Source organism: Emydura macquarii, unplaced genomic scaffold (assembly GCF_026122565.2).
Source record: "Emydura macquarii macquarii isolate MOO-44397 ecotype Brisbane River unplaced genomic scaffold, CSIRO-AGI_Emac_v2 contig_3328, whole genome shotgun sequence".
In the NCBI taxonomy this organism is placed as follows: Eukaryota; Metazoa; Chordata; order Testudines; family Chelidae; genus Emydura; species Emydura macquarii.
The window spans coordinates 3,576,602-3,604,517 of NW_027133465.1; the positions used below are offsets into that span (position 1 = coordinate 3,576,602).

Genomic DNA, 27,916 nt, shown 5'->3' on the forward strand with positions numbered 1-27,916 from the left:
GAAGTACAACTGCAAAACACAATGAAAAACTGCCTCAATTTAAATCAATCCACCCTGGTCGTTACAAAGGACAAGGATAGCACTGAACAACTAACAGCTGCAAACATCTCCGCGGGTGCCCCCTCTGCCTGGTTCAGCCAGAACAAGGGAAGTGGAGCGAGCAGAGGTGGTGGTTTCAAAAGGAGAGCATGTGGGGCCGAGAGGTCTCTCCGCCAATCACCCCCATCACTCCCCCCTGTCACTTGCCCCCATATCTCCTCCAAGTGCCCCCACTGCCTCCCCCTGGCCTGAGCCCCACCAACCTCTCTCCCCTACCACCCGTCCCTATTTATCTCCCTCCCCAATTCCCTTCTTCCCTTTCCACAGCCCCAAACCAGAGTCTGCAGGTGGGCTTAGGCACTTTAATATCACTCTTAAGCCAGAAACATTGGTCTCATGGCAAAGCTTCCAAAAGCAGCCCCTGCTCCCCAGCAGAACGCAAGGAACGTGCAAACAAAAATCTGCTGACATCTGCTAAGGTCAGGGCTCCGAACTCACAGTGCGTAGGTGCAGCTCAGGTTCAATGACCATGGCAAGTCATCTGGAGTGACCCAATTAATGGGACAGATTGCCTGTCAACCCACAGACTTCAATACAGCCCTAGTCTTTGCTGTACATAGTCATTTTACCCTTTGAGGCACATCAATTTGCCATGTGTTGACCTGCAGCTCCAAACTTTGCCCTTAATAACTTTTTCAGTATTGGTTCCCTGAAGGGGCAGTGGGTGCCAGATACTAGCTGAGATAAATTCCGAGTAACTGAGATCAGTTTGGGAAGGATCAGACCCTGTCTGTGCCCAGGCATGCACAAAAAGTTAGATGAAGGAGGATTTTGTACGATGGTGGTATTTTAGGAGGGCTGTATCTCGGGAACCCCTTACTCAAGTGACCCAACATCTGGAATATTAATGCTACCCCGCAGTCCCATGAGGCACAATAAATTTCAAGACAATCCACTTCAGCATGTGGATTTTAGAGCACTTAGAAAAGTCCACATGTAAACAGAAAACAACACTGAATCTTAGCTACAGCAGAGCTGTCTCTCAGCTATAACAGAAGTTGCACCAGTATAAGATTTTGACTGCTGAAAGAAACTATTTCGCTGGAGTGAGTTCACACTGCGCTGCTTGTGCAAACCCATGTAGTCATATCTGTGTCCATACAGCAGCACGCTGGATCACTAAACGCATAGTGCATTAGGGTAGCTAAAACACACACAGGGTTCAATCGGATCATACTGGTAAAATACATCCAGTCGACATGTTATTCTTCATCAGGCCACACACCAAACTCATAAGGATTTTAGGATCCTGGCTTAATGCGCTCAAGCCCAGCTCCCACTGGGAGGTGCCTATATGCACCTGAAGGCAGAATTTGACCCATAATAGTAAGAAAAGCAGATTTTTCACCTCTCACATGGGTGCCCCAAATCTTTGCACATTCCAAATTGTACTCAATAAAGGCCCTGGTTTTGCTTTCAATGCATGGGCAGAATGTACAATACCCACGAGGAAAGCCAAGCTGCTATCCATTTAGACCACGAGACTCATATGTCCAAAAGCCCAGAGCAGTTCATATTAATAAGGGACTAAAACTGCCAGTGAGTCGTCCAGTTGAGATTAATGGCGCTTGCCATTTCTCTGCCCCTAATTCAGCAGCATATTATCTCAGTCAGGAGGCCCACTCCATGCAGGATTTCCTTTATTTGTAGTACTAACAGTGTTAGTGTAAAGGCCCCATTTGAATTTCCCATTGTGCTAGGTGCTGTACAAAACTCATAACAACAGCCACTCCTTGCTCCCAAAGAGCATACACTCTAAATCACCAGAACAGGCCAAGAGGAAAGAGGTGAAGCGACTTGCCCAAGGTCACCCAGCAGGGGAATAAGAATCCCAATCTCCCAGGGCCCAGGCTGGTGCCCTGGCCACTGGACCATGCTGCCTTTCGCCGCAGTAGCTAAGAGCCAAGACCAAGAACTTTTAGAAAGAGCCACAAACTCCACTCCAGTCAGCTCTAATCTACTTTGGCTCAGTGAAGAGAGAAATGAGTCCCAGTCTTTTGTGTAGCTAATCATATTTCTAAGTGCATACGGCTAAAAGCAAAGCTCTTCACCAGTCCCTGCAAGGATTTGATTTGTGTTCTCCCTGAATAAATCTCCTAAGAACTATCTTTCTGCCAGCTCTGCTTCCATCTCACAGATTAACGCAAAGGCCAATGGTGAACAAAGCCAAGACCAATTACAGAATTTAACAGCTGTTGCCTCTGCAAAATTCTGGCATCCACAATGAAACTCCAGGTCAGAAGGAAGAGCAAGGAGGGGGCGAGAGCCACATGAGAAGGAATAATGCTAATCAGTTCCAGGAAATGCTACGACACAGATGTGGGAGAAAAGCCAACAAAACAGCAGCACAACCGGAGTGGGATTATTAAAGAGGGCTGGGGGCAGCCTGTAGGTCGTGATCTTTGTCCCTGCAGTTTGATCAGTTGTGTCTTTACTGAAGGTCTAGATTTAAACCAGCCACACGAGCCAGGCAAAGGACTCCAAGAGGTGGGCCCGATTCTCCTTGCACACCAGCTCTACATCAGTGTAACCCTATTGATGTCAGTGGGGCTACTGCTGATTTACACCAGCATCAACAAGAGAAGGATCTGACCCCCATGAATCTCAAAGGACTCCTTCATTACACAAGGGCCCGGTCTGATATGGGACGGAGGACCACCAATTGCTAACGATTGGGGGCTCTCAGCAGGTCGGCACTTTGCACCGTAACACAGGCACTTTCAAACTCCCAAGTGTGCGTCTTTGCAGGGCTGGGGCCCTGGACAACGCTACCTTGGGCTAGCGCTGTATTTTTTAAAGACTATTTTATAAATGAAACCAAATGCATTTCAGAGCCTTTCCGCAGCATGTTTCCAGGGGACTGCGGTGTCTTGGCATACAGCCTAGGTACTTTCTGGTCCACACAGCTGCGTGACCTGCCTTGTGTTCTGCTTCCGAGAAAGGAGGTATGGATTAAAGCGTGAGCACTAGCGGTAAATGTTTCCAGTGACGATTAATTTGGGAGGACAGCTCTGTTACAGCCCAGATGCACTGCTGCCTTTGCTAGAATGTTTCTAGACTCCAGATAAAAGGTAACTAAGGCCCGGTCTACACTGACCGGCAAATTTGGTGGCAGTGGACAGGAGTTATGCAAGCCATGGAGAGCATCTTGTGTAACTCCTGTTGACTTTGTAACGTCCGCTTTGCGCACCGTCTCCACTACACTGCACCGATGGGAAATGCATACCCACCGAGACAGCGCTACGCTTTTTTGGAGGTGGTTTTATTAGATCGACTTCTGGATTGATTGAGCGTGTCTTCACTGCCGCTCAATCAAACTGGAAAAAGTGATCTGATGGCTTCGCGCCGTCAGTCAATGCTGGATTAATGAAGGGGCTTTAGGGGCCCACAAAAATAAAGCTGGGAAGCTGGTGAACCACCCGTTTGGGGAGGCTAGCCCACTGGCCCCACCCCTTCTGCCTGAAGCCACTCCCCTTCCAGCTCTCTCCCATCAGATCCCCGCGGTGGGCAGCCCAAGCTCCAGCCAGGCTGGCCGGGTGGCCCCAGTGCCGGAGCACCCCCAGAGCCCGGGCCCAGCCCTGCCTCGCCCCAACTCACCCTGGCCATTCCGCGCCCCAGCAGCTCCCCATCCCCCACTGCCAGAAAGCCCCAGCACCAGGCAAGGACCCAGCCCGGCCCCAGGCTGGCCAGTCTGCTCCAGCCCCCGGGAGTGCCACCAGCCCACGCCGCGCCACAGCGCCGGTCTGCCCCCCGGCCTGGCTGGTCTGCCCCAGGTACCGGAGCGCCATCAGCCGCGCCACGCCACAGCGCTGGCTCGCCTCGCCCCCAAGCTGACCGGTCTGCCTCAGGCCCAGCCCAAGCGCTCCCTCCCAGCCCCCAGAGCACTGCTGTACCAGCCCGTAAGGGCCCCACAAAATCTAATAGCCCCAGACCCACAGGAGAGTTAATCCAGCCCTGCCGTCAGTGCAGACATAGAGACTGACTGGAACTGAGGCTATTAATGCTGTCTTCTGACAGCAGCGATCCTCCTGACACCCTCTGCTGAGTGGTAGCAGATGTTTGGGGCCCTGCAGTTTGACTTCCCAGTAGAGAAAGCAGTGACATGCAGTGTACTGCTTTACTTTAAGTATACACATTCCTTCCTCCAAAAATCTCAGCCACACAAGTACCTGATTCTGCCTCCAGAACTGACTCTAACTGGAGACCAGGCAGAACTCCTTCTACCCACAACATAGTATAACCAAAAATTAACGGCAATAGGCATGTCTCCCAAAGACTGAACACTTGCTCACAGGCTAAGAAAAAGAACTTGGGAGACTACGTGTAAGAGCACCACTTGGTATGCCTGCCATAACAATGCTTCAAAAATTGGCTATTGTCTATGTGTAACTAGACTCTTCTGGTTGGAAACTGAACTGCTGGAAGCTGTGTCATTGTCTTATACTGCTAATACTTAACAGAGATTCTCCTTTAGCCTGAATAACAGATGCCTGTGCTTTTTGGAGAAAAAGGACTAAATTTCTGCTCCTGCTATCACCATGAATTTCCAAGTGGCCATGCCTGCTACCACTTAGGCATTATAATCCTATACCTAAAGCTCCAACTCCTGGAGTCATGTGATGAGATCAGCATCTCAGCTTTCATTAAAAACAAATGTTTCTAGTCTTCATGGTTGCAAAGAGGAGCTTGAAAACATGACCCAAGTGTAACTGATGGCTGCCTGGGTCTGCAGACAGCCTGAAAAATGGCTTAATGAAGGTACAATCTACACCATTCATCTCACCTCTGGAAGCTGCAGCCAGAGCAAGGAGGGGTGGGGCCCTAGCATATGGCAGGGACCAGGTGGAATGGCCTAAGGCCCTAGATTGCCTTGATTCAGCTATGGCAGCAGCAGGAAGTTCCTAGATGGCCAAGGATTTAAGCAGGATTGCGATAGCACTGAGTAGCCCCAGGCAGGGACGGGACCCCACTGTGCTGTTAAGAGTATTTAAATAGAAGGGAAAATGATACATTATGGCAACATTCTGTGGCTATCAAGGAGCAAATGAATCAGCCCCTTGTGCGATTCCAGCTTGGTCAATGGAAGCTTTCACTTGAGTGTGTGTCTGACAAGAGAAAGGGCCTGGGCTGAGCGAGCAAGCCCTTAAATCCGTGCTGCTCTTTCATCCAATGCTCTGAATTAAAAGAGGCATGCAAGTCGGTTACTGAAAGCACAAGGTGAAAGGGGCCTCGCTCTGCAGCTCCCCCACGAGGCAGGGGCTTTTCTAGCGACATCTTTCGGTTCTTCCCCTCAGCGGCCTGCAGTATCTCAGTCAATAGAGAAAGCAGCATCGGCATTTCCCTGAATGACAGCAGAGTAGTCTCAGTGCGGAGATCATGTTCAAGAGCAGGGGGTGGAGAGGGCAGGGCTTGGATCATTCTCACGAAAGCTTAATAGAAAAAAAAAATCTGGGGAAAAAGCCAAGGAGAAACTCAAGTCTCTTTGCGGATTCCATCAGCACGGATCAGAGAACACAGGGGCCTGAGCAAAGAGGAGGCGCACTCTACAGTGAAGACATCTCTGTAAAACATTTCCCTGGAAGATCTGAAGCTGGAGCCCTCAATGGGATGGGGAGAGGAGACTACCTCCAATTCGTGCATTCCAGCAGCTCCAGGAAGCACTTGTAAGAAGAATGCGGAATAGCCATATTACGGAAATGCACAGACCCCAGTCCAGACCAGGGACCCCTTGTGCTGGGAACCGTGAAAACACATGGGGTGAAATCCTAGCCCTCCTGAAGCTAATAGCAAAATTCCCATTGACTTTCAGTGGGGCCATGATTTCACCTACGGAGCATGCCCAAAGAGTTTATAATCTAAGCCGATGAGCAATACATCAAGGCCGAAGGCAAGGGAGACAAGCAAACAGTCAGGGTATAATCATAGAAGATTAGGGTTGGAAGGGACCTCAGGCGGTATCTAGGCCAACCCACTGCTCAAAGCTGGACCAACCCCAACTAAATCATCCCAGCCAGGGCTTTGTCAAGCCGGGCCTTAAAAACTTCTAAGGATGGAGATTCCACCACCTCCCTAAGTAACCCATTCCAGTGCTTCACCATCCTCCTAATGAAAAAGTTTTTCCTAATATCCAACCTAGACCTCCCTCCATGTTTACATGTGTACAGATATTTCTGTATGCAGTGTTGTTGTAGCCATGTCGGTCCCAGGATATTAGCGACACAAGGTGGGTGAGGTAACAAACACCTTCTATTGGGTCAGCTTCTGTAGGTGAGACAGACCAGCTTAAATTCATAACTTTGCTCAACACTAAAAATCATGGTCTTAATAAAGAAGCAAGATTTATGGCTTATTACAACAATCTGTAACCGGCTAGCCCCCCTTTTTGTCTTAGGACTGCAGGGGTTTTAATGGGCCACATCACCTTGAATGGTTGCTTAGAATATGCGCCAATTAATAGGCAGCAGGTTTAAAACAAGCAAGAGGAAGTATTTCTTAACACAATGCACAGTCCTGATTCAGGAACTCTTTGCTAGAGGATGTTGTGAAGGCCAAGACCATAAGGGGGTTCAAAAAAGAACTAGATAAATTCATGGAGGATAAGTCCATCAATGGTTATTAGCCAGGACGGGCAGGAATGCAAAGCCATCCTCTGTTTGCCAGAAGCTGGAAATGGGTGACAGGATGGATCACTTGATGATGACCTGATCTGTTCATTCCCTCTGAAGCACCTGGCATTGGCCACTGTTGGAAGACAGGATACTGGGCTAGATGGACCATTGGTCTGACCCGATATGGCCACTCTGATGTTCTTACAGCCCACGCTAAACTACCAGTTTGATCTTGCATGTACCTATGATGCTGTGAGTACCTTTCCCAGATCTGAAGAAGAGCTCTGTGTAGCTCGAAAGTTTGTCTCTCTCACCAACAAAAGTTGGCCCAATCAAAGATATTACCTCACTCACTTGTTCTCCCTATAGACATTTCTGATATTCTGTGTATTTGCTATTCTCCCTCCCGCCAACACACAGGGTGAAATAGACACAGGGGGCTGCGGACTGTGATAACATCATCCTTAGCGTTTCTGTAGTGCAGTTTCATCTCACCCCACCCATGAGGGATAAGTGGGGGGTATGAAGTTCCGGGGTCATTCCAAACGCCACTTTGGGTCAGCTGACTTTTCTAAACTATCCATCAACATATCTAATAAAATAAATCACGAAAACACCTTGATTCTATCCCTTTCCAGACACCACCCATTTTCTCTCGTCCCTTCAGCTCCAAGCTCACTGAATATGCTATCTATAAACCACCACCTCAAATCCTCCAGCTGTGGATAGAGCCCATTAAGTTTTTGACGTCCACGAGGCTATGCCTGGTAAGGATCTGGCCCGGTTATTTGTTGTGTGAGCACTTTTCAGGTATAGAAGAAAGGCCAGCCAATCCTGCCCTGCTCTGGGCCCTGTGTACTCAGCAGTACCGATGCACAGTGGGTGTCAAATGATTCCAAAGCACAGTGGTGTAAATGCCTGCACTAGAGCAATAGAAAATGTAGGCCTCAAGCTCATGTGTCCCTAGCTATCAAGGGCCTGCTCCTGCTCCCAAGGAATTTAATGGCACAACTCCCACCAACAACTTGCAGTGATGGCAGTGTTGCCTAATGGACAGAGCACAGGGCCGGGACTCAGGAGATCCGGGTTTCAGTCCAAGCTCAGCCGCTGGCCGGCCACAGAATCCGGGCCTGTAATTGAGAATTTCATGTTCTGCATCAGCCAGCTGATAAAGGTTATTCTTCCCCACTGAATCCCCAGGGCTTTGCTGGGGAGATTGACGGAAAGGAAACCCACTGGGGCTTTATCACAGAACCCTGTGAAATCACATGTAGAGGCTCCCGGAAATGTAGAAAGGACAAGGTTTGCTTTCTGTTAACAAACAAGTTAATGGAAGCGGCGAAAGAGGCTGAGCTTTAGTTCCACACGCAAAAGAGCCTCATGGATTAAAGTGATAGCAAAGGAAGGATTTGGGGCCAGATTCCCTTCTTTGCCGAATTTCTGCTCTGCACAGCAGGGTGGGCCTTGGAGCTGCTCTGATTTACACCAGCTGGCATTGGTCCCGCAAGGATCATCGGCCAGCTGAGCACAGCCACAGCACAGTATGTTCTGGCCACTCCACCCCACCCCTGATGCACCTGGACCCTGAGGGGGTCACACTCTCAGCCAGCCAGATCCAGCCACTTTCCAGCTCGGTTTTCATGTAGTTTTTAGGCAGGATGACTGAATGCAAGGCCTGATTTTTGCAAGCTTCCCTCACATGAGTAAGCCCAACTCATGCAACTAGTACCATTCATTTCCCACTCGGGTGAGTAAGGGTTCTAGGATCAGGCCCTAAAGCTTATATACTGCCCGAGAGTTTTACTAACTGGGACAAAGTTGTCCATGCTCAGAGTGAACTGTCGACAGTGACACGGACATTGCTTTCTGTCAGAGCTGCTGGAGCTCACCCCAGTCACTTCTGGCTCTAACGCAGTGGGTCAGATGATCTCACAAGACAGCCACATGAAGGAGACCATTGTCTGGCACCCAGGGATTTCCCATTTCAAACTCTCCTCCCTACAGAAACCATTCACACAATATCCTTCATGGAGCGTGGGGCCCTTTGGGTCAGCAAAGGACAAAGACTGAGAGCGACAACAGTTACAGGTTGGATTACGAGTCGTCTCTGTGGGAAGGGACATTTGCAAACACGGGAACAGGACAGAAGTGCATTGCCGCTACTGCTCCGATTTCCACAGGTACGGGGCACAGATGCTCAATAGCAGGCATGGCGAAACTTTGCCCAGCTGCAAGCAGCATAAGTTTGCCAAAAGTCAGAAAGCTGAACATCATAAACATGAAATGAAGCAGATTGCAGCCATCCTTGTCCTTTAACGCAGAGCTGCAGCCTCAGATTAGGAGTGCAGTGTGCAATATACCCGGACAGTCACCAGTGTCTTTCGGGTAAATTGCACATTGGACCTGGAAGAATATATTTTGAGAAGATCTAGAAAAAAATCCTCCCCTCCAACTCCTTTAGATAATGACCTTTCCTTTCTTCATAACCAGTGAGTACCCTATGAACGGCAAGGGCCAAATTTTCAATGACCTCTGTTTTTATGGAGACAATTACACACTGGCAAATTTATTAATAGCGAGACAATTGTTCATACAAAAACGGTTAGGCATTCTGATGAAATGTAGGTTATTCTACTGCTGAAAAGTGTTATAGAAGAGATATTATTATTTGGCCAATGACTCTCAACCTTTTCCATTCTCATGATTTGAGAAACAAAATTTGACTCCTTTTCCTGTCTAGCCATGATGAAAAGGAGGGGGAGACCAGCTTGGGACAGCCTCATAACAGGATGAGCAGGACTGATTGACATTGTCCGCTCACCATTTATTTGCCTTATCCACCTCTTGGCTCTTGTGACACGTTTAGACTGTCTGATCTTTGGTGCAGGCCTGACCCCCACGGAGGCCCCTTGATGCTACCATAATAGAAATAAACACTAATAACTAAATACTAATAACTAATTAAATATATATATACACTATAACCGAAATAATACTTGTGCATAGAATAGAATATCATAATAGAAATATTAACTAAATCCAAATTAAATATATAAATACTGCCATAATAGAAATACCATATATATACAGATGTGTGCATTATGTATAATATATACAAATATCATAACTGAAGTAGAGAAGTACAGACTAATGAACTAAACACCAATAATAACTAATTACTGTAATGAATGGCGTCTGCATGTGTTAGTGAGTGCAAAATTGTGCCTGCAGAAATGAGGGCTGGTTGAAAAGAGTTGGTGAGCTCTGGAAAGGTCAGTTTCTGTTGCCCAGCCCAGGTCCTGTCCTTTCAGTACAGGTTTAACAGGGTTTTCCACATACCATTTGACAGCCCACGCTGTTCTAGGAAAGCAAATAAACAAACAGCTGCCTTCTCTGTCGGCACCAAAAATGGACAAACGCCCACCGAACGGGCCCAGCTCCCCCGCAGTAAAGAACAGGGAAAGCAAACCTCTTGACAGACAAATCCTGGCCCTGACACCTTAATGGTCCCTTTGCCATGGAACTGGTATGGCTCTGCCGTGCAGAGGGAGAGGCCTGGATGTGGGAGACACCGCCTGTGTGGCACGGGTGCTCCCTTCCTTGCATGTCCCCTGAGCAGCAGCGCACAGTGGGTCCACAGCCACAGGGGGAAAGATTGTCCCCCGGAGACCACACAACTTCCTGGCATTCACCTCAGCAAATCACACCAGGTGCTGGAAGCTGGGATTTGCCCTTCCCAGCTGGAGACAAACTAAGGAGATGACAAGTCCTTTGACCCCCTTCCTTTCCCAGGGCAGTTGTAACTGGATGTGGGCAGCAGCTGCAATGCATCATGTGGATGCAGCACTATTGCTCATGCAGGTGACATTTGCTCCTGCAGAGTGCTGCACACCCCAAGCTCCCAGTGACAGCGGGTCAGTGCACAGAATAGGACCCTGAGACGTTAAAGATCCCACAGTGCTAATCCCAGCCTCCTGCAGTTTGGCCAAACACCCTCTGCCCCTGTCAAACTTCCCCCAGCTGGATGCCACATCCCCCCTTTTCCTTCCTTCCTGTGGGTCTCAAGCCTGCAAAAATCTTAGCGATTCCAGTAGCACTTGTGATGTCACCTGGTTTCGCTCTACGGGCAGCTGCATTTCAGCCCTGGATGGATGAAAGGATGGACGGACGGACAGAACACACAAAAAATTATAGTTACAAGAATGCTAAGGTTGCAAAGCGAAACACCCAAGAGTTCGGAAGTGCCAGGATTCAGGTTACCCATGCAACCATAATTCAGCCCCCTCGTGCCTACACATTATGGCATGATCTTTAATTGCATGATCGCATGCTAGTTTTTCCACAGGACCCCCTGCCTCATCCTGTGCACAGAACTGACCGGCTCTGGGTCCTTGGGATTTCCCAGGAACTGTATTTCATTAGCTAAACACAGATTTATGGTCCAGTTTGATGAATGGAACCATGTCTAGCTGGGGAAGAAGAACAAACAAACAAACAAACAAACAAACAAACAAACAAGGCAACCCCAAGCTGCCAGTGTTGTGAGAAGATCCCCATTCTTGTGCCAGTCTGGGGAGAACTGAGCCCCTGGAGTTCCTCTGCCAGAGCAGGAAGCAGGCAGAGAAGAGCCCTGCACCACCAACTACCGAAGTCAGTTTTTGGCACTGCTTTTCGAAGTACAGGGAGCAGCCTCCTAATGGAACCACAATGAGTCACCCACTTCGGCCTGGCCCCGTGCCTCAGGAGGTAAGTCCGTCCCTGCCAGACCGCGGGCCCAGCTGTAGTGTAAGAGCTCTGAGGGAACATCCCCGGCACAGCTCAAAGACATCGTCAATCCTTCTCCTGGAGCAGCTGTGGCCAGGGAGACATTGTTTGTGATGAACCTGCCAGGGTTGTTCCTGTCATCCACAGGCTCACCAGAGCTAGCCCATCCTTTGAGCACCCCAGTGCCAGAGGGCCTGGAGTTCCCTGGTATGCAGCAGAGTCCCAGTTCAGTGAACCTCACACACTGCTGTCGTGGTATTTACATGTAACATGTCACTGGAAAACTAACAACTCGCTGGTCCGCATGTGGTGTACATACGGCTAACCTACCGCAGAATTATAAAGACATGCTGGAAATATGCAACTTAAACTAGGCCTGACAGGGAAAGTTGGAAAATGGGTTTTTCCAGACCCAGGAAAGGGGCTGACCCCTCAAGCCAGGTGTGGCCATGGGCAGCGGGTGCCTCGCTTGTAGCAGAGGTTGCAGGAAGATCATCTGCATTGTCCAAATCACAAGTGGGGGAGAAGCCAGCTTGGTGTCTACGCCCAGCACAGGAAGGGAGCTTTATCTGGGGATACACTTCAGAAGAATATATTTCAAAGTTCACTCGACTAGAAAGACGGGAGAGAACCCCTAAATTATCCCTCACTTGAGGAGACACAAAAAACTAAGTGCTTTAGGCTCTGGGATTGGATCCTGGCTAAGGGCTAGCCAGCCATGACGGAAGAATGACTATGGTGAGAAAACTTTGAACAAAAGACTCTGGTTGGTTAAGTTGAGTTTCACTCTTAGTAGTGAATTTTCACGTTTGTTGGTAGCCCTTTCTATCCCTATTACTTCCACGTGGCATCCCTCACACCTGTGTTCTTTTGTTAATAAATGTGCGTTACTTGCACTATAAACTAGCTCAATGCAGTAACTGTGCAGGCTGCTGTGAATCGGCTCTGTAAGGGAGCAGTGAACTTGTCACCGTGTTGGGAGTGCTACAGTGGAAGAGACTGAACGCCGGGTTGTTGGGGTCCCTCTGCACGGTGTAACGGGGAGGTGGAAGCCTGGGTGAGACCTCCATGCTTGTGGGCTGGTTGTTCGTGTCAGACCCACAGCAGAATAGCATTCTTAGGCACCCTGGACCCCTTACTGGCCTGGGTAGAACCCAAAGTATCACAGGGCTCATAACATTACCCAGCACAGAGTAAACTGGATACCACATGGCCACGGAACCATACCACTGGTGATGGCAGAGACCCACTGAGCCAGCTGGTCATGCCCTGCCCAGCCGTTCCCTTGAACGCATTATGTGTTTATTTAGACTGAGAGCACTAAAGATGCCTGTCCAAGGCGACAGGAACCTGCTCATTAATTTATACAATAAATACCATTCAATTAAGTCTCAGCAGCATTAAGATCATCAGCTCCCCAGGAACTCAGCCAGCCGCTTGGTGTCAGGTGCTCTATCCTAGCCATCTACCCATGTTTTTATATATTGCCCCTCACCACGGCAGGGCCACATCCACACACGCGTTAAGCCGCTGGACACAGAGAAGACCTATTGGACCAACCAGTTCAACTCCCGGGGCCAGCCCAGGTTTGTCCCCTCCCGTACATTTTTCTAGTGTTCTGTACAGACCAGGCCCCCAGCCCTGGAAGCAGCGGGGCTCCCGCTAGTTCCCACAGGAAAACTGTCTGAAAAGATACCCCCGGCACGTCCTTAACGTTACATGGGAGCGTCTGTGGTGCTACCGTGCTGGTGCAGCCAGCCCGTGTTCAGCAGGGGAGCACGCGTGGTACAGCTGCTTCGGGGGTGGCCCGGCGCAGTGCCGCTCCCCCTGCCGCGCACGGCACACAAAGAATCAATTCAGCACTTACCCTGCCTTTACACAGAGCCTCTTTATTCCTTCCCCCGCGCCCGCCTGGATGAGGGAGGCTCCAGGGTCGCTCAGGAAAGACAGGCTGGCTTTCTGAAGGTCCCCGGCTGGGGCAGAGAAATCTTGCCATGTAGCCTCCGGGCAGCTAATGAAGGGCTGGCTCTGGGAGGGCCAAAGGTGCGTTACGTGCTGTGTTAGGAAGGGGGGACGTGGGGAGCCCAGCGATAGCTCAGCGGGCTGGTAATGAGACACAGAGTAGAGCCCCCGCCAGGGGAGTGAGAGAGCAAGCAGGGGCACCCCACTACTGCCTGCTCTCCTTCGCCCAGCCCCAGGGGCTGCTGAGCCAGTACGCTGCCCCCACATGGCAGCCCCCCCACCCAAGAACCCCAGCTCCCCCGCTCCGCCGGCTCACACATCCTGGATCTAGAGCTCAGCTCCACTCAGGCAGCGCCTCAGGCACCGCTCCCATCCACACGGCCTTGCGGAAGGGGGGAGAAGAGACTCGGGGAGTCCCCTCGGTGCTCCCTGCCCGATGGCTCCAGGTGAGGGGGGCTGGAGGTCCTCAGTGGCTCCCCCCCCCATGCCTGGTACTCTCTGAGGGGCAGGGTGGGGCTAGGCCCCGGATCAGTCAGGACACGGCTCCACGACCCGTTGCCCCATAAGCAATATGGGGGCGACTGCAGGGCTTTCTCCCAGGCCCGCCCCCGAGATCCCCAGTGCACAGCCCGCTCAATCAGGCAGTGCCCAGATTCCCAGAGGTTAAACAGATGCTGCAGTGAATACCTCAGTCGGGCACTGCACGCAGCTCTGGAACACAGAGAGCAACCCAGGGAGGAAATGCCAGGTGCATCAAACTGCTGGCAGCAGGTCGCTGTGGCCTGCGTGACCTCCCTCCCAGACAAAGAGAACACTGCCAGGTGCACTCCCTTTGGCAGGAGAGCCACGGACAGACAGAGACACAGGGGACAGCACCGTCCTTTCCGCACGTGATCACGGATGAGCCAAGACACACACACACACACACACACACACACACACACACACACACACACACACACACACACACACACACACACACACACACACACAAATCCAGTCTCTCTGTATTTCCATCCATCCATCTCCGAGGTGTGTAGGCACCTCCTGAAAGGGACCAGCCGGTAACAGAAACCTCTGGGAGACCACTGGGGCAGAGGCTGCTGCAGCTGACAAGCCATTAAATAACGGATTAGGACTGCGTGATAATCATCCAAAAACAAATCAATAAAACCCGACCGCTAGGATCTTAGCAGCACTTTGCAAACATCCGGTAGCCCTCAGAAACTCCCTGAGAGGATTAACACCACCACCTGGGATTCCTGTAGCTAAGATCTGTTATTATATTGCATTTTACAAATACAGCTGAGTTACGGTTACAAATCCCTGCTAAGGGACAAGCCCAAGGTCACGTGCTGAGTTAGTGGCAGAGGAAGGAACAAGGATCTTGAGCACCGGCGACTCCAGTTGGCTGCAATGAGCCAGCCGGGACTCCCATTGTTAAGACAATGCCAACACTCTGGCCGACTTCAACGGGAACAGGACCAGTCCCAATGGGAGCTGCTGGTGTCCGGGACGCGGCCCAGAGAACTCAGGAGTCCTGAGTCCCAGTCCCCCGTTCCAACCACTAAACACAGTGTCTTGCCACATGTCCGACAACGCACACTGCCCTTCAGAGAGCTCCCTTGCGTTGAGCGCACACAAGCAACGCACAAGAGCAGGGGCTCTCACAGAGGACGAAGGTAAAGGAAGGGTAGCCCAGTGGTTAGAGGGCCAGCCTGAGAGCCGCAAGACCCCGGTAGAGCCCTGCGCGGATACACATATGTGCAGCCGCATCCGATCCGCAGGAATAAACTTTGACCCGACCACAATCCACCCTCCCTCTTTTAGATTTACCCGCATCCGCACATCAGCTGTTTTGGAGTCATCGGCCATCCAGCAGCTGTTCAGCCCCTGCCACCCCAAACAGCTGCTGAACCCCACCTGCCTAACAGCTGACGAGCCCTGCCAGCGGCCTGACCACCCAACCACCATCCGCAAGAAATGGTCCGCGGATATAAAGTGGATATCCACGGATTTGCAGGGCTCTAGACCCAGGTTCAGTTCCCTGCTCTGCTACAGACCTTCTGTGTGACCTTGGGCAAGTCTCTCTGTGCCTCAGCTCCTCTTCTCTACAACGGGGATGATCGCACTGGCCCTACTTCCCAGAAGCGTTGAGAGGATCGACACATGAGAGAGGGTGAGGTGGTCAGATGCTATGGTAATAGGGGCTGTCTAAGTCCCTACGGTAGGTAAACAGAGCGCTGGGGATCAGAGTTCCTTGCTTTATAAGGTGTGACCCCAGGGGAGCAGCACAAGGATGTGCTGAGGTCGGACCCGCTGAGCCCCGCTTACATTCGGACGTTTCCACTGGACGCCTTGAATCCGTGACTTGTAGAAGAGGGAGTCGTCGGTGGCGGGGAAGAGCGGGTCTTCGAAGAGCACTTTCTGCCGCTGGCAGTCCTTCTTCAGGGCCGAGAAGTGCTGATTCTCATAGGGCTTCGCCGAGGAGAACATCCTTCACCGCGGCTGCTAAGGGAGAAAGCAACACAGATGAGGTGGGGTTGGGTGAGACACAGAGCCCGGCTTGGAACAGGCTCACCCTTCCCACTCAGTAGCTCCCAGCAAAAACATTCAGATGCATGGAGGAAAAGGGGCCACCTGGAAAGGGGAAACAGCAGCTTCAACGGGGTTAAAGCTCATCTAACTGGCCACCAAACAGCGTGACAGGAGGATCCCATCTGCCCTCCTGGGTTACACCTCAGGTTCTCAGCTACCCTGGAGATGGGCACAGCATAAAAACCTGCAGCACCCTATTGAAATGACCGTGTCCATGTGGGAAGTGTGCAGCCCGTACAGGGAAGATGTTGTCACAAAAGGTTCCAATAAAGGAGTAGGCGTGTTGCAGATTTTACCAGGGCTTTGATGAGCAGGGACGTTTGCACTGAGCAGAGATAGCAGTCCCACACGCTCCATCTATGCCCCCAGGGAAGAGAAGCAGACAGACACACCTACCTGTCCTCCCACACCCTGTGAGCAAATATACGCCTCTAAGCCTGGCGAGAAGGCACGTCCCTGAGGGACCCAGCCCAAAAAGCTGGCTCGAGGCTCCCCGACCTTCGTTCAGCTCCTCCTTCTTCCCCCCTGTCGTGCAGGATTGATGCTTCAAGCTTAGGGCCAGGCAGTGCAGGAGCGGTCCAGCAGCATTTTTAAAGGCACAGGCTCCCACTGCATCGTTAGCATGAACTTTACTATAGCAATCTGTCTGAGCAGCCAGTTCTGCCTCTGCATCCCTTCAAAGTCAGCAGGATCACAGGAAAGGTTCACACAGATTGCAGGAGAGACGTGCGCCTGGCCCCAGAGGACGGTGAGACAGAACGGACCTTCCCTCCCTCCCGCGCGTAGGGACATCTGCGAGCAAAATCACATTCTGTCCTGAGATGAAGCTCTGCGCCCCCGCCCCCAGTCCAAATTTAGACACACGCCCTCCACGGAGATGCCAGGTTTTAACAGAGATTCTCAGATGCCCCAGCCTTTTTTTAATTAAAAAGGCCTCCTGGCATGGAGCCATGCCTTTCTAGATTAATTATGCTCTCACAACAAGCAGCTGGATTCCTGGGCACAGACATGATGTTAGCAACCCAGAGGAGACGAGGAAATTATGCCCTGCATCACCCAAGAGATACAGCAGCACCTGAACCTGTCCCCGCTAGTTCTCCACCAGCACGGTGGCTCCCAGGCACTGGGACCTGGCTTCTTTGATTGGCATCCTAGGCTCCCCTCACCCATGCCTCCCTCCCATAGGGTGTCTCCTTACACAAGGCCTTCTGAACCACAGGGTACAATATGCAGGGGTCTTAGTCAGGGGCAGCAAGTGAGCCATGATCTTATTCTGGTAAATAGGCATCACAGCCCAAAGACGCTGGGAATCATTGATTAATCAATGGCTATAAAGTTAGAACAAGAAACTGCATAAGGATTGGTGACTAGTATCTCATTGTCCATAGGATGAGGTAGTGGACATATTCAGACAGCTACTTGGAAGCAATTAATTTGGTTAAATGATTTAGGATTAGTATGGAGGAAAAAACCTGGCTTGCTAACCCAGTCGCATCCAAACTGGGTTAATTATTCACGACGACTGCTAAGCAAATCCGCCTCCTCTCAGACGGGTGAGATGAAAACATAATTTAGGAGATCTCTGCTGAGAGCAAAGCAAAGATATGAATGTGCCTTAGTTATCAATCTGATTAGCAGCAAAAATACTTATTACTCAGAGCCTAAATCAGTGGTTCTTAACCTTTCCAAAATACTGTACTCCTGAAGCCTGAGTCCCACCCCCACGGGGCTGAGGCATGTAACTTAGTTTCATGGTGCCCCTGTGGCTCCAGGCAATTGCCTTTCTTGCCACCCCCAATACCAGCTCTGCACTTGTGACCCCTCTAAACCCCCAGGTTGAGAAACACTGGTAAATGAACCCAAAGTAACATCCGCGCTGATGGCGGCACTGGATGATACGACACGGGCTCCGCCGCAGTTATGGCTCATTTACTGAAATACTCATTTTCTTCTGCTTCCTCCCAGGCACTCTCGAGGGTGCTGAATCATGTCAAATGAAGCCGACTCTCCTGGGCCCCAGGAACAGCAAAGGGCTTTGTGGATGGGCAATTATGTTCTTTACTGCAACATGAGAATATAGGGCTTTGATCAGGCCTTGAGAGGTGCACGTGGAAGGGTCCTGCCAGTGCCTGAGTGGGTATCAATGTCCTCAGGTGCAACATGACCTCCCTCTCCTCTGCTCAGAACCAGCTTCGACGATTGTTGTGGAGCGAGAAGCCTTGTCGCCACTGGAGAAGGTTACCTCTGCTACGGGCACGAACCTCAAGCAGATCTTCCACTCGCAGTAGAATGCAGTAGAAAATCAAATTCTGTGGAGTGGGACACAGTGTGGGCTAGCAGACGGCACTGCACTGAAGCACCGGAGACCTGGATTTTATTCCCAGCTCTGCCACTGACCTGCCGCAGGACCTTGAGCAAGTCACTTTATCTCCATTTCCCTTCCTTCCTTTCTCTGCCTTGTCTATCTGGGGTGGAATTTGCCATGGTATTTAGGGTGAATGGGCGTTAGGTACCTAAATACCTTGGTGAATCCTACCCTGGATTCTAAGCTCTCCAAGGCAGGTATTATGGCCAGGTCTACACTGCAGACCTAAATCGGTATAATTGTGTTGCTCAAAGGTGTGAAAAATCCACACCCTTGAGCAACACAGTTAAACTGACCTCACCTCCCGTGTAGGCAGTGCTATGTCGACAGGAGAGCTTCTCCCACCAACATAACTACTGCCTCTTGGGGAGGTAGGTTAACTACACCTACAAGAGAAGCTCTTCCATCAGCACAGGAGTGTCTTCACTAAAGTGTTGCAGCTGCTCCACTACAGCTCTGTACGTGAAGACAAGCCCTATGTTTTGTACAGTGCCTTGCACAATGGGGCCCCATTTAACATTGTGTTCCTAGAAATAATAAAATGTGATCCATTCTGTAGAATTTTTAAGCCATCTAACAGAGAATCTAAGAGAATAAGATCCCTGCTAGGTATCATTTTATGGGTTTGTTTGAAAATTGCACAGAAAGATTATTCTTCTTTATTAAATTCCATAGCACTTTTTTGCAGTCTGTGGTCACACTTTACATTAAAGATCAATTGATAAATAATTTATAAAGGGTTAATACATTATTATTAGATGCTTTAATAAATGGTTAATCAATTGGTACACAGTCCAACAGGTCAATAAGTGGCTTTTAATAATCGACAACACCTGCTAATTACGTTTGTAGCATGCGTATAACATCTGATTATTTATTAACCCTTTACACATAAAATCTTAATATAAAATGTGACCCATTTTTCTATTTTAACGGACAGCATTTCTGAATCTCAAGGAAATTCAGCTTTTTACTATTATTGTATCCAAACTGATTTCCATTCCCTTGGTGAGAAGCACAATTCTGAATATAGAACAGCCCATCATGATCCAGAAGAGTGGAGGGTGGCAAATGTACCTAGATTTGAAAAAGGTTCTCTGGGTGATCCGATGAATTGCATACCAGTCAGCCTTGTATCTGTACCTGGCAAACTGGATGAAATGATCATTAAAAAACAGAATAATGAAACACCTGGAAGATCAGGACATGGTAGAATCTGACCAGCATGGTTTCAGCAATGGAGAGTAGCGACTCGGTAATCTCTCTGAATTCTTTAAACGTATCAGTAATGTAGTGGATAAAGGAGAACCTGAGGACAATTGATTTTCACTTCCAAAAGCCTTTGACAAGGCCCTGCACAAGAGGCTACTAAAGAAGCTAAGTAGTCATAGATAAGAGACCAAGCACCATCAGAGATAAAAACTGGCTAGCGGACAGAAAGTCAGGAGTAGGATTAAATGGTCAATTCCCAGCATTACAAAACAGCAGGCCTCAAGGTTCCATACCAGGCCCTGGGTTGTTTAAACATAATCTTTAATGACCTGGAAAGGGGGGTGAGCAGTGAAGTAGCAAAATTTGCAGATGACACCAAGTTATTTAGGTTAGTCAGGATCAGAGCAGTCTATGAGGAACTTCAGGGCGACCTTCCCAAGCTGTGGGAATGGGCAACACCCAGGCAGATGAAATTGAATGCTGATAAATGCAAAGGAGAGGGGAAAATTTAAACCACTCATACAAAAGCACCAAAAGGAAATACTTTGTCTCATAACACACAATTAAACTGAGGGACTCACTGCCGCAAAGAACTAAACGAGATTCCAAAAAAGGATGAAATATTTCTGTGGATAGCAAGGCGATCCAGTTACAATTAACGGCCACAAAAGCTCTGGAAGGGCTATTAAACCGCAGGCTTCAGGTCTTAAGCCAGAAAGCGGGAGGCACGGCAGGGAGTCTCAGAGCTGGGGTCTGCAGACTTGGGCTTGTGTGACGACGCTAAAAAGAGCTGTGTAGAGCAGCAGTTCCCAAAGTCTACCAGGGTGCGTATCGCCAACATAAAATGCCACCACCTGTCGTACCACCACCAATTTGTGGCGGGGAGGGGGGCAGAGCGGCTCCTGGCCAGCTGCTGTGCATGTCGGAGGGAAGGTAACAGAACGGTCCGTCCGCCCTGGGCGCAGGGGGCTGCTGCGCTCCGTCCCTGCATGGCCTAGCGCCACTGGAGGCTCCGCGGCCAGCCCCCCAGCAGCAGGTGGACATGTACCATTGGGAGGGGCCTGTGTACCAGTGGTGGTACGCATACCACTAGTGTACAGCTTGGGCTTTGAATCCACCCCTCTCCCCAGGCTTCAGAGCCCGAGCCCAAACGTCTACCCAGCCCTTTTGAGTGCCGAGGTACGCCAGGCTCCGAGGCCCGCTGCTGCAGGGCCTGCTTGCTGGGTAGACACACACTCTGAGAGGTTGGCGGCTATCCTGCGGGGTGCGTCTACACAGCAAAGCAAACCAACACGACCCCGCGGCAGCGAGTCTTAGAGCTCGGGTCAGCTGACTCCGTGTAGACGTCCAGGCTGGAGCCCCGGCTCTGAAACCGGGCGAGAGGGAAAGGTCTCAGTGCTAAGCTTGGACATCTACACTAAGTTTAGCCCTGCAGTGCGAGCCCCTCGGCCCGCGTCAGTTGACCCAGGCTCAGAGACTCACAGCTGTGGGTTTTTTTTTTTTTTGCTGTGTAGCCGTATCCTCAGAGACCAGGATGAGACACCATTGGGGGGGGGGCCAGATAATCCCACATTGCCCTAAAGCAGGGTTCTAATATCTTCCTCAAGCACCTGGTACTGGCCCCTTTCAAAGACAGGTTACTGACCTGACTGGTCTCCGGGCCTGATCCAGTCTGGCAGCTGCTATGTCAGGAGAAACAATCGAGAACCTCCTGTTAAACCAGGTTCCTCTGAAAGTCTGAAAGAAACACCCATTTTAGGAACCACCAGCCATCCAAATCCTACCGCTAAAGGGAAACCAGGCTGAGACTCCCACACCACAGGAGCCTTCACAAGGCCATGGAGAATCTGTTTGGCTTTTTATACAGTGCTTCACACTGAGTCAGGGCTGAAGTGAGCACAGACGTACAGCTGGAAAGCAAATGTTTCCCTATTCCTTAAAGGTTCTGATCACGAGATTAACCCACTATCAAGCCAGCAGGTGGAGGAAGATGGTCTAGCGGTCTGGGCATTAGCTGGAGACTTGCGTTCAATTCTCTATTCTGCCAGATGCTTCCTCTGTGACCTTGGGCAAGTCTCTTAGCCTCTCTGAGCTTCACTTCCCCACCTGTGCAATGGGAATAGCAGCGCTGCCCTGCCGCACAGGGGTTTTGTGAGGATAAATACACTAGAGATTGTGAGGTGCTCAGATACTGTGGTGATTGGGGCCAAGGAATTACCTAAAACAGACAAACAGAGGGCTGATTTGGACATCACACTGAGCTGGTGTGCTGCGCATAGGGGAAAATAAACCCTCTAGGCAGACATAAAGTACCCCCAAAGCAGAGCGTGGAAACCAGCTGCACTGCTGCGGGGGCTGGAAAGACGCTGTGGATCCTGGAATGTCAGGGAGAAACTAAGCCCTGTGAAAATCATGCCCCATGCAGGAGGTAGGCAAAGAGCACAGGGCATCCGTGGAGTCACTTCACAGCCACTAACGTAGCTTCTGTATCAGCTGCCCCTGAGCTCCGCCCTGCACTGCTTTAGCCACTGGATCTGATGCACTGGCCATGTGCCGGTGCCTCTCCCATCCTGGGGAGTGACTCAGGTACAGTCAGTGCTCCATGGTGCACAGAGAAAGGACAGTCTCTCTCTGCAGCTGGCAATCCAGCACCAGTTCCGCTGTCCTTAAGGAGACCCGAAGCCTCTCTGACTGGCCCTAAAATCCTGCAATAGGTGTCAACACCCACAGGCACCAAAGCCATGCCCAAAACTATCATCTGCCAGCAGGAGTAGCTTTTAAAACGGCTTGACATCAAACAGGATGATGACAAATGTGCCGCAGATGATTAATAATGAATTCAAAGTAATTGCTGCCAGTGGCTGGGTGGGACGTTTAGTTCCTGCTCCTGGCCCGTTCAGCTTTCTGTGCAGACCATATGGGAGCCTTAAAATTCCACCTGCCGTGCAGGAAGGGACTGCCTGCCTTTACAGACGGGGACTCTGGGAGGCTGCACAGTACAGCTTGGAACTCCTCAGGCGACTCATCCCAGTTGGCTGTGAAACCCCGGCCTGGATAATACAACAGAGCGATACATTTGGACTTTGAGGGAGTCACTTCACTTATAAAGCGAAGGCAGGGGGGCTGGGAAAGTGCTTTCAGATTCTTCGGTGGAAAGTGCCAGGCTTGGTTTGTTTCACGTCTGCACTGGTCTGTGACCAGACTTACATCTAATGAACACCCTCGACTTCAGGCCTTAACGCTAATGCGGCATTTGCTCTTGACCTCAGTGGGGGCAGGATTGGTCACTTATGCTATAAGCCCCTTGGAACAGCAACTTCCTGTATTTTGTGCACAGAGCTGTTTATGCTCTGTTATTTGTTCAGCGTCCTCTGACAGTTGAACACATGCAGAGCGGAGCTGAGGTGTCCACTCCCACGCAGGAAGCAAAGGGGGGGAGGGATAAAGAAACGCCAAGATGAAATTCCTAAAAAGTCTTGTGACAGACTCAAAAGAGGATCTGAGTACGAGCAATCCATCTACTACAGGGCCCTAACGACCTCATAAAGGCATAGATGATTTGGATGGCCAGGACTGGTTGTTGTTATTATTGTTTGCATTATTGTAGCAGCTGGGAGCCCTAGTCATGAACCAAGACCCCACTGTGCTAGGTGCTGTACAAACACAGAACAAAAAGATGGTCCCTGCCCCAAAGAGCTCACAATGTAAGTATAAGACAAGAGACAACGGATGGGTACAGACAGACGAGGAAGTACAAGGAAACACAGATAGTGCTGTCTGCGTGACAGTCAGTAGTCTCAGCACATCTGCAGATTAAACTGTTGCCAAGTTTTTCCAGGCAAGACAGCAAAGGAGTTTTGAAGGAGCGTTTTGAAAGAGGCTCATGAGATGGCTTTGCGGGTGTCTATGGAGAGCCCCTCCCAAGCACGAGGGGCAACATGGGAGAAAGCACAAAGGTACTTCTTTGAAAATTTAACAAGAGGCCGAACGCAGGCAGAAGCTGACATCCTGATAATGAATGAGGGATGATAGGAAGGGGGGATATGCCACTTATCTTGACTTTCACAGCCTATGTTTGATCTGATAGAGAAGGGGGAGCCAGCGGAAGGAAGCAAAGAGGGGTGACGTGGTCAAAGCAACAGGCTAAGAGCATGATCTTTGCAGCAGCTGTCCGAATGGATATCGGCAGGGCAAGATTGCATTTGTCAAGGGCAGAGAGAAGGCTATAGCAGTAATCGATATTTGAGATGATGAGAGCCTGGACGAGCGTTTTAGCTGCACAGATGGCTGGAAAAGGCCATATCTTAGAGACGTTATGCAAAAAGAATCAGCAAGAGTTAGACCTAGTTTGGATTTGAGGTCTGGTATCTTTCTTAGAGACACGCTGTAGCTCAACTACAAGTTAAGTTGATGCGGAAACCCACTTGGTGACTTTCTCTGTGTCTGTAGGAGGTCAGGCCAGAGGGATCGATCCCTCTTGGCTTTAAAAATCTATGAATAAGTGGTAATTACATCTCCTAGTGCAGGAGTTCTGGGTGTAAACGAATAGCTTTAGGCCGTGCTTTTTAATGCAGAGGTTTGTGTTTCCTTTGCAAACTAGAACTCTGATAGGTTTCTTCCCACCTAAAATCTCCACTATGGTGCTCAGAGAGCCGTGCTAAGCTCCTATACTATGATTCAGTAGGCAGCACCCTCCCCTCTCAGTCAGTATTGAACACACATGGTATTAGGGGACATCATTACTGGAGGTACTATCATCCATATAAGATGTAAAACAGAGGTCCCAGGCTCTATGACCCTGGGAGATGAGAGGGTCCCAGAGCTCTGCCTCCAGCCCAGGCCCGGAAGTCTACACAGCAATGAAACAGCCCCGCAGCCGCAGGTGTTTAGTTGCTGTGTAAACATACCCTATGGATCCAATGACGGAGTCTTGCAAAAGTAAGGTTATTAGCCTGTGAAATTCCAATATTGCCTATAAACATAACGTTCCCCCCCTACATTTTCAGTTGATACAGTGTGCTTCAATTCCTGTCCTAAATGTTGGCAGGGTGCTGCTGGGTGCTGATAGGTGCTTTCCACCCAAGAGGTGACTGCCTGTCAGCCTTGCGTGTGAAGAAATTCCTGTTTGTAAAGTACTGTGGGACCTCCCGGGATGGTAGGCACTATGCAAATATAACTAGTTATTATAAATAAATGACTCACTGACAGAAACTGATTTGGTTTACAAAGGAGAATCTCAAGTGAAACAAGAAAGAATGCTGCAGTTCAAGAACATTTTTTTAAAATGTATAAAACAATTAAGCAGAAACGGCAGAATTCTGACACTGCCTGCTGTTAAATCCATCCCCGCTTCCAATTTACACGGTTTTTCATTTCCTAGGCTGCACATTCGATCTGGCACATTAAAATGCTCTGAGCAGGCTAATTGCTTTTTGACTCTTGCACGAAGCCAGGGGAATCAAGTTCAGAAACCGCAAAAGAGCAATAGAAACAGACACTTCCACGGCTGATGCGAAATAAATACAACGTGGGCAAGAAAGATCAAGGCCATAACATTGTAACAACAATGGAAATAGGCTGCACAGACATTGCATTAAAAACACTGGACTGAGACAGCTTGAATCCACGTCTCAGGCATAGCAGTTAGAGGCTGAAAGGGTTAAATAGGAGAGACATTTCCTTGGATGAGGCCAATTATATGACTCAGGTATATTATGGAATTCCCTTTATCACCTCCAGAGATTTTGGGGCATTGGAGCCAGCCAGCACTGCCAGCTGGTAGTGATCACTGGAATAAATTGCCTAAGGAGGCTGTGGAACCTCCATCATTGGAGATTTTTAAGAGCAGGTTAGACAAACACCTGTCAGGGATAGTCTAGATATTAGTTAGTCCTGCCATGAGTGCAGGGGACTGGACTAGATGACCTCTCGAGGTCCCTGCCAGCCCTATGATTCTATCTGAAGTGCTGTCTGAAACCAGGATAAATAACTGTTTAAACAGGGCTTATGCAGGCAGGGTCCAATTGCAGACTAGACGGCTATTCTCTTCCCACTGCAGAAATTCCATCCTACGCACAACATCTGGGCTGAATGGCATGACGACACATTCCACCCGAGTGTGCAGTGGTTTGATCCCAGCAAGGTACAATAGGAAGTTTCTAGCAGTTCTTTAGCCTTCCGATCCTAGGGGGAAATCCTGGCCACACTTAAGTCACAGGGAGTTTTGCCATTGACTTCAATGGAGCCATGATTTCACCCACAATATCTTATTTTCTAGCTTCACGTTGTGTTGCTAGCAACACCAGCGTTCTTTCAAGCAGCTCAATCATTGCTCAAGCAGGTGGGATGCCGTTTGCGGACTGCAGTGAAGCGGATACGCTGCACTCAATCAAAACCACCCAGTCAGATTCATTCCCTCCTTATAAACAAATACAATCAAACAAAGCTGGAAAAATACTGCAGGCACAGCAAGACGGTACTGCTTTGTATGCACCCTCTTTCTGTCTTGTTTTAACCCACTAAAGACACCATCAACCAGGCAGTGAGTCACCCAGCTTGTTTTTCTACCTGTTCACAGGAGACTCAGAACAGCTTGGGTGTTACCAGACCCAATGAACCATAAAACAAACAACTTCACCCAGTTTCTACACAGAACATAGACTCACAGAAATGTAGGGCTGGAAGGGACCTCAAGAGGACAAGTTCAGCTCCCCGGCCCTCCACTGAAGTAGGATTACCTGTATCTCCTAAACCATCCCTGACAGGTGTTCTTAAAAACCTCCACTGATGGGGATTCCACAACCTCCCGTGGAAACCTACGTGATGCTGGCAGAGCAGGTGCCAGCTCATGTCAAGTTCCCAATGCCCCAGCTGAATACTAACAAGTACATAGCTGGAATCCGTCTGGCTCACCTGTCTGTCAGCATTGTTAAAATGGGTATTAAAATTATAAGGAAGTGCTTAGTCTTTCTTGAATGCTTGTGAGTTGCTCCCTGCATAAATATCACTTAGAACATCTGTACCCCATACTGTAAGGTAATATTTGAGCACTTGTATTGTAAGCCTCTTTGACTGTGTAAATCACCAGACAGGAGAGACCCATTAATGTGTGGAGTGCTGGTCTCCAATAAAAGGTGTCACCTCCTGGCCAACAGGGAAGGCCCATCAACACCTATTGTGGGACGTTAAAGAGGACAAAAGACTTTATTGTTTGCTACCATCCCCTAGGAAGATGAGTCATACAAATGAATTCCTCCCACTAGTTGAGTTTGCAACTCAGAGCAGGGGAATGAAAAACCTTACAAGAAAGAAGTAGATCTCTATGTTGCTTGGACTCTGAGGGGCATATAAAGAACATACAGAGCTTGCTTATCATGGAAGCTTCTATTACCTGATTGTAACTCATTCGTGGGTATATATGTTTACCTGCTTTAACTTTGTAAATACCTCTCTCGTTTCCTTTTCCTATAAGATAAATCTTTCGATAATTTATTATAGATTGGCTAAAAGCGCTGTCTTTCATCTGAGATCTACAGTGCAATTAACCTGGGGTAAGCGACTGATCTGTTGGAACTGGGAATAACCTGAATATTGCTGTGATTAGTCGTGTAAGGGACCATCTATCACAAAGGTAGGCCTACCTGGGCAGCCAGACAGATCAGTGCACCCCAGGGGATTGTCCATGACTCCACGCTGAGGCTGGCATAGTGCCTGAGGAGGTTACACTTCATAATTGGTGGATGAACCAATTTGGGGTGTGTGCCCTGCTTCTTCCCAGTCTGCCCTGAGGCTGGTACTCATGCCTTTGAGCCACTGCCAGACAGCTTGACAATCTACTCCACAGCTTAACTGCCCTTCTAGTTAGAAAACGTTTCCTAATATCGCATGTAAAACTTCCCTTGCACACATTAAGCCCATCACTACTTGCCCTACCTTCAGTGGGCATGGAGAACCATTGATCACTGTCCTTTTTACAACAGCCCTTAATATAATTCAAGATTGTTTTCAGGTCCCCCTCACAGTTGTCTTTTCTCAAGACTAAACATGCCAAGTTTTTTCACCTTTCCTCACAGGTCAGGCTTTCTAGACCTTTTATTGTTTTTTGTTGCTCACCTCTGGACTCTCTCCAGTTTGTCCACATCCTTCTTGCAGTGCAGCACCCAGAACGGGATGCCTGAGGTCACCACCACCTCGCCACGCTGTGCACGTACTGCGGAGTGAGGCTGCTGACGAGTCGCATGCAACAGCGAGGCACCGGCGGCCAGCAGGAGCAGGGCCGGAGACGGGTCACGGGGAGCACATGGGCCTG

At 49.6% G+C, this 27,916-nt stretch overlaps 1 protein-coding gene across 3 annotated transcripts in view; it reads right to left on the reverse strand.

Annotated features, from left to right (window-relative positions):
- CAPN5 (calpain 5) overlaps window positions 1-27,916 on the reverse strand; it is a 102,455-nt gene that overhangs the window by 56,140 nt on the left and 18,399 nt on the right. For all 3 annotated transcript variants that reach the window (XM_067533250.1, XM_067533251.1, XM_067533252.1), the window contains exon 2: window positions 15,768-15,944. In XM_067533250.1, coding sequence (XP_067389351.1) covers window positions 15,768-15,929 — 162 coding nt within the window. In that variant the 5' untranslated portion in view covers window positions 15,930-15,944. The remainder of the gene's footprint in view (window positions 1-15,767; window positions 15,945-27,916) is intronic.